At 33.2% G+C, this 13,130-nt stretch overlaps 1 protein-coding gene across 1 annotated transcript in view; it reads left to right on the top strand.

Moving 5' to 3' along the window:
• Positions 1 to 13,130, top strand: part of PTPRT (protein tyrosine phosphatase receptor type T) — a 680,289-nt gene that overhangs the window by 636,679 nt on the left and 30,480 nt on the right. The window contains exons 21-23 of the mRNA XM_070939969.1: positions 8,533 to 8,609; positions 10,524 to 10,560; positions 11,636 to 11,733. Of these exons, the coding sequence (XP_070796070.1) occupies positions 8,533 to 8,609; positions 10,524 to 10,560; positions 11,636 to 11,733 (212 nt within the window). The remainder of the gene's footprint in view (positions 1 to 8,532; positions 8,610 to 10,523; positions 10,561 to 11,635; positions 11,734 to 13,130) is intronic.

Here is a 13,130-nt window from a genome sequence, read left to right as displayed (position 1 = left end):
CTGGGGAAAGCGAAAAATGGGCCTTCCCCACCCACCCCCAGAGGCCCTCTGGAGGTCTGTTTCCTGACTTCCAGAGGGCCCGGAAGGCCCGAAAATCAGCTGGCTGGTATGCACATGTATGCTGGAGCTGAGCTAGGGCAACGCTTGCATGCCCACCGATATAGCTCCACGTGCCACCTGCGGCACATGTGCCATAGGTTCGCCATCACAGGTATAGAGTTTCCTGCCGAGCAGTGGGCCTCCAAGGTCCCTTCCAACTCTTTTATTCTGTTATTGGTGTCTCCCTAAAAGGCCACACTTTTTTTTACTGGAGTTTTATGTAATGTTAGGGTATAATGAGCTTAGTGCTCCTTAACTCAGTATGTATTCTTCTAGAACTATGTGGCTTCTAGGTGAACCAATAAATTGCATTCTCTTTAAGGAAGTGGAAATAGATTTCTCAGATAATCACATTCAAAAACACCTTTTCCACTTCAAAATAGCTGCACAAATGATAATGCTTTAAAAATGCTTTAAAGGCTCATGTAATGTGTTTGAAGGGTACAAGTGCAACCTAGGAGTCTGACTTAAACCACAATGCAGCTTCTAATTCACATAAATTAAAATAAATTGAATCCAGGATATATAAGCAAAGTTGTATAACAACACAAAGGAGGAATGATAATTTATTTATTAAGAGTGTTAATGGGGCATAGAACATTGAGCACAAGGTAGGTAGCTAGAAAGTGCTAAGAAAGCAATATCAAACTGATTAAAAAGATGTTAACCTTTAGGAGAATGTTTACAAAGCTGAATCATTGTTCAAGAAAAGGAGAAGCTTAAGCACTGCTAAAATGAATGACAAAATAGACATGTGAGTTTATGAATGAAAAGAGCTGGAGAATAGATAGCAAGATAATGACTTTTTCTCCTGGAATAATTGTTGATTTGAATTAAGAAAGCAATTAATGACGTTTCTTAGAAATAGTAGGGATATTTTTTTATTTAAAAAAAATGTGTCACAAGTGACATAAAATAGAGGACTTTGTTTTGGAAACAATCCTCCATCCAAAGACAGATTAGTACTAAAGCTGTCATGAAGGAAGGCCATTAACTGTCTGAGAATCCTTTGGAAGACTGGAACTATAATTGCTACTCACCTTGTAAGAGATGATTGAGAATGATTTTCCTCTGTATAACAATGATTAGGGAGAAAAAATGTTGTTGTACTTGGTGGCAGTCAATCACATGGTTAGACTGGATTTGGCATTTTTGTCCACCTATTCAAGTCCAAGGACCTGGAGTAGGCAGATGTTGTTGTTTAATAGTATTAAATGTATGGTCGCAGGAAGTAAGCTGCAACTAGTAAATCTGCATTTTGCAATTGACTTGTAGTGATTTTGTCAGTGCTGGTGGTGTTCAAATGGTGCTCCAAATATTTCGGAATTGCAGGTCTTTGTATCTTGTGATTTTCTCCAGATTTTGTCTTTCTGTTCTGCTGTCTCCAGGTTCTATCGTGTCCAGACCTTTTTATTTTTCTTATCAACAATTGCTAAGTCTTTATATGGCAGGTGCTTGTCTGTTTGAATTCTCAAGTCCCAGAGTACCTTAGCATCTTCATTTTCTATTACTTTGTCTATTTTACTATTATTATTTATGACTGCCGACTCCGATAGAGTCTGGGTACAAATTCCAAATGCACATTAAAAAACATGACTGCTATTTTGGATGCAGTAAAAAAAAAAAAAAAGAACTAAAGAATTCTCCAGAGAAGACAAGTGCCTCTTAACAAATTAAACATCTTCAATGGCAATTATGTATGTTAACAGTAAGAGAAATGGAAATAAAAATGAATTATGTAAAGCAAAAAAAGTTGAGCTTGCAAATAAAGGGTAGCATATCAAGGGTAGCATATCAATTATAAAAAAGAAAAGGAAAAGAAAATTATATTGAAATTACAGTAGGGAGATATGGTGTTAATGGCAAAGTGGCCATGCAAAAAGCATCTCATCAATATTATTATGATTTTATAAAAAAAATGACATCTCTCTAGAGAAAATAGATGAATATCTAAAGAAACAAAATTTACTGAGGACAGATTATGAATAATACAAGAAATTTCTGAAGCTATAAAAATATTAAATTAAGAAGGATTCTTGGACCAGATCAGTGGTGAGTTGCTGGATTGGGCAAACCTGTAGCAGCGGTGGCAGGAGGATCTGCCCACCCACACCGGATGCTTCTGCACATGCGCAGAAGTGTTGCGCATGAGCGTGCATGAGTGAACCAGATGGATTATCAGGTTCTAATTATAAATGTTTTGAGAATGAATTTTTGCAACCTTTGCAATACACAATGAACTCTATCCTATATTGGAAAGGGTCCAATATAACACTAATAACTAGAGGGGGACAAAATCTGACTTTTAGAAGACTATAAGATGATGTAATTATTTACTTGTTGCATTGTAAATAACTACAAATTGTTTAAAATGTTTCTGGCTAATAGACAGACAATAATTTTGTGGGTTTTTACTTGGAGTAACATAATAAAAAAAATAAGCTGCACTGATGATCTTAGATACAGAAAAGGCCTTTAAGAATTTGAATTAGGCTTTTTTGTTTAAAGTTTTAGAAATTTTATTTTATGGATTTTATGGAGTGAATTGTGACAAGGCAGGGATGCCCACTGCCACTTCTCTTGTTTATTTTTCTTCTGGAAATATTGAATAGAGATATAAGATAAGATGAGAGGAAAGTAGAAATAAAGATTAAAAAAAGAAACCTAGAAGTTAAGGGTTTTTGCAAATGCCTTGGTTTTGATTCTGGGAGATGCTTTAAAGGGATTTGAAATATTAATGAACAAATTAAAGAGCAATAGGTTTTAACATTAATAAACAATAAAAAATAGAAGAGAACTGATAAATAAAACATGTTTTAAGACTGAGAAAATGGTAAAATATTTGGGTATCATTATGATAAATATGAACCACATGTCAATTTCAGAATAATCATGTTAAGGTTATTATGAATAACCTTAACATAATTTATGAATTAAATATGAACCGCGTGTCAATTTCAGAATAATTATGTTAAGGTTAACATAATTATTATGTTAATTATGTTATGGAATTAAGTTTAAAAAGGATATATTAACATGTGGCAAAATACAACTATCATTGTTGGGGAAAATTTCTGTGATAAAAATGAATGTTTTATCTAGAATGATGCTTTTGTTTCAGACAATACTTTTACTGAAATTGATGCACCAGTAACAGAATATATGAGTTAATATAAGTTGTTGCAAGATGCAAAGGAAAGAGGGGGCCTGGATTTGCCTAATTTGAAATTGTATTTTACACCTTGCTTCCTGGTTTGGATGAAAGAGTGAATGTTGCTGAGAAATATAAGGCTTTCGGATGTAGAAGAACCAAGCCTGAGATTTGAGTGGCATGGATATTTGTGGTACAATAAAGTCAAGGTCAACATGAATTTTAAAAACCTTATGTTAGATATGCTGTATTGAGAATATTGAATAGAAAAACCCAGATTATGCATGAAAACACTTCTGCAGCTCTCAGAACAAGAATCATATTACAGATGAGAAATAATAAGCAAATACAAATGACTAATCTATTGTCAGATGCAAGAATATTGTCAAGAAAAATATAAAACAAAATCAAGACAAGATCTCGGAGGGGCAGGAGAATATAACTGTACATGTTTGTCTTATTTACAATTATTAGAAAGATTTAAAGTAGGTAAAATAATTCATGGTTTTGAACATTTTAAGACTGAGTTTAAAATGGAATTGTGTACAAATGATGAACATGTAATTGCTAAAATGTACAAACTTTTATTGAAATTGGAAACTGAAGAAGAACAAGTGAAACATTGCATGATAAAGTGAGCTCAATATTTTGGTTATAATATATAGATGTACCGAGGGGAAATATGTGGTTGAAAGGATTGAAATTTACATTGTTATAATATTAAAGACAATTTTTATAAAATGCTGTATAATTGGTATTTGTCACCAGAGAAATTATCTAGAATGTAAAAAAACACACACTTCAAACGTATGCTGGAATTATGAACAACAAGAAGGGACGTTTTATCGCCTGTGGTGGATGTGTAATAAAGCTAGAAAATTCTAAATTCAAGAACATGCTCTAATTCAGAGGATTTGAATATACAATGATTTGTCTTTTGGAACTGGTAGACAAACAGTTGGAAAAAAGTCATGGAACTTTGTTTTTGTACATGACAACTGCAGTAAGATTCTGGTGTGCACAAACATGAAAAGATTCAGCATTACCAACAATGGAGGAATGGCTGGTGAAAATTGACTTCTTTGATCAGAGAAAAGACTAACTACATGTATTGCTGACTGGAAACCCCTTATACATGTTTTGCATGAAAGAGAAAAAAAATGAGCTTATGATTTATGCTTTTAATGATTAAACTTAATAGATTATAGAAAGAAGAGAGGTATCTTGTACCCATCAAGTAAGTTATAATTGTAGCAATAACAGCTGCACTGAAAATTGGAAGCTTTACAGATTTTTTTCTTTCTTTCCCTTTTTGGACTTCTCTTTGATTTCTCTTTCTTTTCCTTTTTCTTACTTCATATTAGCTTGGGTTAGTTTTTAAAAACCTTTAAGAAAAATATATATTAAAATTTTAAAACATAAAAGAAAACAGAGAGCCCAAGCTAAAAAAAACCCCAGCCACAATAATATCATATACCATAACAATAACTGTAAAAATTCAACAATAAGGGCCTCATAACCACATTTACTGCAGTCCCTGGAACAGAGCTAGATTTGTAAGCCTTCCAGAATTGTTACAGTGTGTGGATGCTACTCACACTGTTCCAGAAGTGGGATGGTCATACATAGAATATTTCTTTGCTCCTGCAAGATGATAAGGTTTAAGAGAGAGGACCAAGAGTTTGAATGTATCAGGTCAGCAGGAACAATTGTGATAGGCAACGCCATGAAGGGTTTTATAAGTAATGACCAGCATCTTGAATTGTACCCAGAAAGTGTCTGGCAGCTAATGCAGGTTACATAATGGTGGACATATGGGATAATGAAAGGTACCTCTTACTGCTAACACTGTGACATATGTATTGTAATTTTTATTTTATTGTTGTATTGCATTTTTTCAACTATTTGTAAACAAATAGTTGAAAAAATTTGGAAGGATAGGTATTGAACATCTTATTAAATTCAGAACATAAATAAAATAGGAAGTATGGGGCTATACTCACTTCAATACTGAATCAAAAGTTAACTAGTTCAAATCTGATAACCCAGAATGCCTTTGATATTTTTTTTGTACTGGAATTTTTTGCTATGCTTTGATTTATTATTTTCTTCATTCACTTGTTTATATTTAGTTGAAAATCAGTCCAATAGTTTTTGATCCTTTCCAAGAAATTAAGATTGAAATTATAACTACTATGTAATAATTTAACATTTTTACTAATTCATAGCACTTCCTGGCATGAGTGTAAATCCAGAGAGATATATACAACATATTGTGTGCAAGATGACTTGTAGGCAGAAAAATGAAAAACTTGTGGCCATCACTTGGTAGACACAAAGTGGCTGCCCTAATTTCTTCTAACAATGAAGTAGTTGGTATTTGGAGGTTTGGAAGTTATTTTGTCAATTTATATCACTTTATAAATGGATGCTTGTTTTTGTATGGTCTATTTGATTGTAATAAAGTTAACTGGCATTTTCTAAAAATACATTATGCTCAAAGCAGTTTACAGAAAAATTCTATAATCTCAATAAAACCACACATTTAGTTCACAAAGAGTAATCCATTTTCATAGTAATCAGTTAAAATTTCTCTAAAAATTATGACCCAGAATTAATTTACAAAAACTAAGATTATTAATAATTAGTGGGAAGAAGAAATATAGGTCCTCGATTTAAAACCTTAGTCAGGACCGGAATTTTGATTGTAAGTCATTGGTGTCATAAATTAGAGCATCATATGACCAGACTCAATTTTACAATGGCAGTAGTTAAGCAAACCACATGGTTGTATGTGCAAACCCATTTTACCCAATGGGCATTTTTGCCATTTTTTGCCCAAAAAAAAACCCCTGCAAAAAAATGTCATTACATGTGATCATGTGACCATGGGATACTGCAACTGATCATAAATGCAAACCAATTGCAAAGTGCCCAAAATGTGATCACGTGACCTCGGGCTGGTGCAGCAATCATAACTTCAAGGTCCAGTTATAAGTAACTTTTTCTAAATCCATTGTAATTTCAAATGGCTGTAAGCAATCAGTTGTAAATCGTGGACTACCTGTATAAATAATCCAAATGTACATGAATTTAGATCCTGTTATATATACAGTTATATATACAGTATTAATGTTGCCTAGGTCAAGGCTTGCAGTTTTTGTGTGATAATAACAAACATGAGGGTCTTCTCTTCAGTAGTGTGTCTCCTGTTGAATAACCACTGCTCTGAATTATGCAAGCCTGCAACATAGAGTGGGGTTTAAAAGTTTGTCAACCCTTTTGTATTTTCAATATTTCTGCATACATGTGACCTAAAATGTGATCTACTCTCCACACAAGTCCTAAAACTAGATACAAAGAACCCAATTAAATGAGTAAAAAGCATTGCACTTGTTCTTTTATTTATTGAGGAAAATGATCCAACACTGCCTATAAATCATGTTTTAAGTCATATTTATGCAGAAATATTGAAAATTAATTTTACCAGCTAGTAAAAAAATGTATTTCTTGTAATATAAACTGATTTACTGTCAATCTTTTGGAACAATTCTGAACAACTCAGAATTCTGCTGCATCTTCAAACAATCCTTCAGATATTTGAAGACAACTACCATAGTTTTGTTTTCTCCGAATTAAACATACTGTAACTAATACAGTATCTCCAATTGTAATCCTTGTTGGCTTCTTATCATCTTGATTACACTTTTATGATCATGCTGTAGTTTCTCAATGTTCTTTCTAACACAATGCGCAGAACTAGATACAATATTCTGAGTATTGTCTGTAGAATAGAGACAATCTTGACACTATATTTCTATTAATACAGCTAAGATTGTATTTGCTCTTCTGTAGCTGCATCACTCAGGGGATTTGTGCTCAACTCAAACACAATATCTAGATCCTTTATACATGCACTACGTCCCAATCTTGTGTTTGCATTTTTACCTATTAAACTTAATGTTACTGGTTTCTGCCCATTGTTCCAGCTTATCAACATATTTCTGAATTTTTGCTATCTCCTCAAACGATAGCAATAGCAATAGCAATAGCATTTGGACTTATATACTACTCCACAGTGCTTTACAGCCCTCTTTGAATGGTTTACAATGTCAGCATATTGCCCCCAGCAATTTGGGTCCTTATTTTACCGACCTCAGAAGGATGGAAAGTTGAATCAACCTTGAGCTGGTCAGGATCGAACTCCTGACAGTGGGCAGAGTTAGCCTGCAATAATGCATTCTAATCACTGCACCTCCATGGCTTCTGATAATTAGTATTTTACAGGCTTGCTTTATAAACAAAGGATTATTTTATTCTCACTTTTGTGACCAAAGCAAATTCATATAGAAACCAAAATCTCATAACTCTTACAATACTTAAAATCTTAATAAGAACACTGAATATTAAGAAGGATAACTGTTGCAGGACTTTATGCTGTAGAAAAAAATTTTTTGCTGCCATCATTACAATAGATATGTCTCAAAATTGGCATTGTAAAATCCTTCCCATATTCAGTTGAAATTGACTCATGTTCTGTCTACCTAAGTGTTGTATTGTCAGCAAATGTACATTAAAACAAAAAGCCTGAGCTCTCTGCAAGAGCAGATGGCACTTAAAACTAATAGCTGGATAAATTGGCTGGATCTCGTCTTCTGATTAGTCTATTCTCCTGATCCTTGTCTTTAAACAAAGACTAAAGGTCAGACTAAAACCTGTATGTTGATTCATGGCTGATTCCCTGTCAGTGAATTTTAACATAAACAGATACTGAAGGTATCATCTAACACAAATCATCCATTCTATTTATATTGTATGCATATCTACTATGTGTCTATCTTGGTAATTAACAACAGAAATATAAAATCAAAGTCAAATCTCCAAATATCACTGAAAACCTAAGCCTCTTTCATCATCTTATTTTTTTAAAAAATGACAATGTTCTGGCACCTGTGTGGTTTGTGTGGTTTATATTATCTTGTGCTATGATTCAAAATACGGTCCAACAAATACTATAGTACAAAACCTGTACCACATTCGGATTATATTAAGTTCAAGCAGGACTTTAACAAATCAGGATTTACAGTAAAGTACACAATAAACATATTGCTGGATAGTTTAGCCATTGTATTTGGAACCAATGTTATGTACATTTAAATGGAAACATAAACATGAAAACATCTTCCAAGTTTTCTCCATTTGTATACTGTACATTTTTGCATTCCTATTTGTTTTGGTTTAATGTTCTTTTAATATTAACACTTTCTACCAATTATTTACAGATGATCACTCCAGGGTGAGACTGCAGTTACTAGATGGAGATCCCCATTCAGATTACATTAATGCAAATTATATTGATGTAAGTGTTGTAAGAAAATATTTTTTGCACAGAGAGATGTCTGTTTGAAGAATCACTAAGCAAATTGACTTCGGGTGTGATCCTTACTTAGTGGGCTGCATTAGGTTTAAATAACTATATTTTGGTAGAAGACAGTAGCAGTACACTAGCCAATACCTTTTATGAACATCTACTCCACTAAATTCCCCTAGAAGTAAGTAGAGGATGATGGTAAATTAAAATGGAGCTAGATCCAATTACTTGATACTTTGCAGGTTTAAGTGATGCCTTTGCTAAGCAAGGGGACGGAAATTACTAAATCACACTCATATCATAAGATAGAGTCCAGGGTTTTAAGAATCAGACACATTTCTTCAAATGGAATTTTGTAAAACAGACAAAGAGGAAGAACGTATAATGTTTGGATCAAAATTTTCATCCCAAAGCCAATACAAATTAATGATTTACTAATTAATTGACTAATTGAATAAGGCTCATACTGTGCTTGCAATTTTCTGTTTTTGACTATCTTTATTTGAATGGGATGTGGATTGAATGGGATTGAATACCGTATATTATTTTATGAGCATAGGAAAGTGTCTTATTCTGTGTCGGATTATTTGCTCATCTTTCTGAAGTATTGTTCATTACTTGTTTAATATTGTTTATTTTAACTAGCAATCACCCTTCACAATCTTAGAAATTTTTTGTTAGTTTAACACTGAAGAAGAATATTGTGAGATCAGTGGAATTTACTATTAGGTAAACATACAAAGGAATGAAATGCCTTCAAATGCCAATGTCTAAAAAGCTTTCTTTGAATTTTGACAAAATAATAAATTGAAGGGGTAGTTCTTCTTCCCATGATCTCAACCACCCCATGTTGTTAGTGTAACCATATTAATCAATGTACTGATTGTTGAAAAAAGATCAGGAACTTGAAATGCAGTGTTTATTGTAAATCTATATATAAAGTATCCTGAAGAGATTTTGTGAAATTAAAGAACAGAAAGAAGGATAAAGTTAACAAATTAAATATATTCATCTGACTAATAAAAAATTGAATTTTGAAGCAAATTAAGTCTGTAACTTCTAGCAAAGTACTACACATCCTCTTTTCTCATGTAAGCCTCTATAGTTGTCAATTAAATCACAGTGTTTTTAACAGATCCTCCAATTAAGAAAAGGGAAAACATGTAAAAATGTATACTCTACATGATTTCCTTAAAAAAACAACAACCCACATTCAAGCTAATGACCTCTTCTGCTTTGACAAGAAACAGATGTGTGTGCCACAGATGAGGGGACACCAATGTCTCCAAATTTGTTTTATTAGCACAGAAGATAAGTTAAATCCTAAAGTGAATATGATTTAGGCAGGCAATATGAAAGTAAGGTATAGTTTTTATGCCTAGTCATAAAACTCCTTTCTTTTTGATACATAAATGGTTTCAGAATTTTTAGAACTATCAGGAAGTCTGAGGCAATTCATATCATAAATAATTCATTCAGTGTAGTTTTATATAACTAACATTTTTGGGACTCTTTGTATCCCAGCTCAGATATGATCTTTAGAGGTCTGCAGTGGTCACCTTGAGAAAGCCTCATTTGTTTTCCAGCTGTAAAATATAGTCTGGAGATTTTACCTGTCTCTTTGTCTGTCCCAAGGTCCAGATACCCAGTCTCCATCATTCCATCACTATCTTTCCTCTAATTCATACTCTAATTCTAATAATTGAATGATTGGGGATTTTCTGCCTCTGTCCTGAGGATACAGAGGAAATGCAATTTTCATATCCCTTTTCTTACTTCAGATGCGTCAAAGACAACATTGATTTTTGTGATTATAAGCAAAATTTTAACAAATCAAATGCATATCTGAATTGTGCCTGAAATTGAAATTCAATAGGTTTCCCTTCCTTGTCTTCTTTTTAGGGATACCACCGGCCTCACCATTACATTGCAACTCAGGGTAAGTACTATAGAAACAGAGTGTGGTCTGAATGAGAGGATGTGAAGATTTTATAAAAATAATAAATAGATGATATAAAGATGCCTGAAAGCTGGTAGTGCCATTAATTTGGAAGATAAATTATTGTAGGTGCTTTAGGGCAAAGTACCGTAGAGATCTATTTACTTTGTTATTCATCCTTGCTATTTAAACATAGATTCACTTAAAAGTTCTTTTTCAAATTAATTATTATTTCTTTAATAATAGTATGAATTCTTGCATTTATTTTTTTCTTTTTGGACATGTTAGCTTAGGATATGTTTCTAAAGATAAAAATAAGAGTTTAATTCTGTTTTGACATAAGCATTGAGTTTAGGACAATTTAATACACACCTGGGGTTTTTTTTTACACATAATAATTGAAATTTCACATGTGTTGCACTTGGTTTCATAGGAATCATATTGCAATCAGTAAGATTCCTTTGTAATTAATTAAATTTGTGTTCCATCCTTTAATTTTATTTTTTCCCCAAAATGCTATTTTTTCACACGTTTGCAATACAGTTTTTTAAAAGATGAAAAACACAATCAGAAATATAAAAAGCAGAACCTAGCACCCAATTCTCAAAGGCAATGAAAAGATTTCTGTTAAAAATCACACATTCATTTGGTAATTAAAATGTGACCCAGGAGTATTATCACCTAACATCTCACCCTATAATTAAGGGCGCATTTAGAATTCTTGATGCCATTTATACTTCGTAAGTATTCTTACCAGACCTAGCATTTTATCCCAGCATAAATTAATATTCTATATTTGTCTCACATGTTACTCCAAAGTGACCTTCAATTATGAGTATTTATATCTATTTGTGGTACTAACTGAAAGTTTAGCACAGTATTTTAAATCCTAGTTACTCATATGATTCAACAGATCTATCGCTCTTCAGACCTCTCCTAAGAAAATAAGCGGGCACACTTAGGAGATTTTGTTTTGGTAGTAGAAGGGTGGTTGGCAGACAGACAAATAAATTGAAATGTTTGTGCTAAAGTAATCTTTGGAAGATCTTTTTTGTTTTATTTATTCTGCCTTCAGGGCCAATGCAAGAGACAGTGAAGGATTTTTGGAGGATGATCTGGCAGGAGAATTCAGCAAGTGTTGTTATGGTCACCAACCTGGTGGAAGTTGGCAGGGTAAGATGTTAATTTCCAAAGTTATCAGTCATATATTGTGGTTCATATCATTCTTACATGTGCTCAGTTTGAAGGCTTCTATACACCACTGACACATTAAGTGGCAATATATTCAATATCTACTTCAAATTTGCATTTAAATACAGATTTTAAAATACATTTTGGTGTTGTCACAATAATATGGATTTCTGAATAAATTTGATAACTGCATTTCTAAACTTACAAAACATGTTTTTAAATAAATGTTTGAGCTAAGAACTCAGAATTTAATGAAGTCTGAACTATAATTACATTTTAATCTGCACATTAGATGAAAATCAGAATAAGTTCGTATCGCATTGTACACAGATCAAAATTTTCAAGCAATCTTACCTTGCAGCAATGTATGATATCACTTCTGATCTATATTACTCTGATTTCCCAAATTTTAAAGCATTTGAACAAATACAATACTTGCCCTCTGATATGGTATAAAAGACAGATGAAGATGAGATAAGATAAGGAGAAGAGAAGAGAAGAAGAAGAGAAGAGAAGAGAAGAGAAGAGAAGAGAAGAGAAGAGAAGAGAAGAGAAGAGGAGGAGGACGAGAAGAAGAAGAAGATAGTCATTTTTTTTACTGTGACCATACTGGCCCAGATTAAAAATGAAATTCTGTTGCCTGCTCTCAAGAGAAAGTATCTATCTACTCAAACACATACATAACACACATATACAAATGCTATATACATACTTAATTATATACCTGCTTGATATACATACATACATATATATATATATATATATATATATATATATATATATATATATATATATTAATCACTGTCCATTTTGAATATGTAGTGGAAAGAGGAAACTTGAGAGTTCACAAGGTTGATGCTATATGGAACAAAACTGTGACTGAATCTAGATGTTCTACTTTGGATACCATGAAGCCTTTTCCTAGAAGGCAACAAGGAAAATAGGTCATGAAGAGGATGTGTAAGTGACCCAGGCAATCCTGTGGACTCTGTTCAAGCATTGCTTATATGCTATGTCCTGGATAGAAGAAAGTGAGCTACCAATGATCTTTTCTGCCATCCTCACCACTCTCTGCACCACCTTCCTGTCTGAAGCAGTAATGCTTCCAAACCAGACAGTCCTGCATGCTCTCGATCCTCCCTCTATAAAAAGTGGTAAAGACAGGGGAAGGAAGATGAACTTTTCTCATGAGAAGCAGAAAATGCAGGTGCTGCAGTCCCGCTTCACCAGTGCCTCACTGTTGGGTGACCAAGCTACCATAGTCATTAGCTGCACACCCAGAAACTTGATGCTGCTAACCATCTCCACAGGTGAATCATTGATATGTAGAGGTGTGTGGCTGTGCCTGCCTTTTCTGAAATCAACAATGATAAAAATTA

Source organism: Pituophis catenifer, unplaced genomic scaffold (genome assembly GCF_029215685.1).
Source record: "Pituophis catenifer annectens isolate HBS135680 unplaced genomic scaffold, rPitCat1.0.hap2 SCAF_3, whole genome shotgun sequence".
In the NCBI taxonomy this organism is placed as follows: Eukaryota; Metazoa; Chordata; class Lepidosauria; order Squamata; family Colubridae; genus Pituophis; species Pituophis catenifer.
Note: the sequence above shows the minus strand (reverse complement) of the source record. Positions and strands in the feature narration are given on the sequence as shown.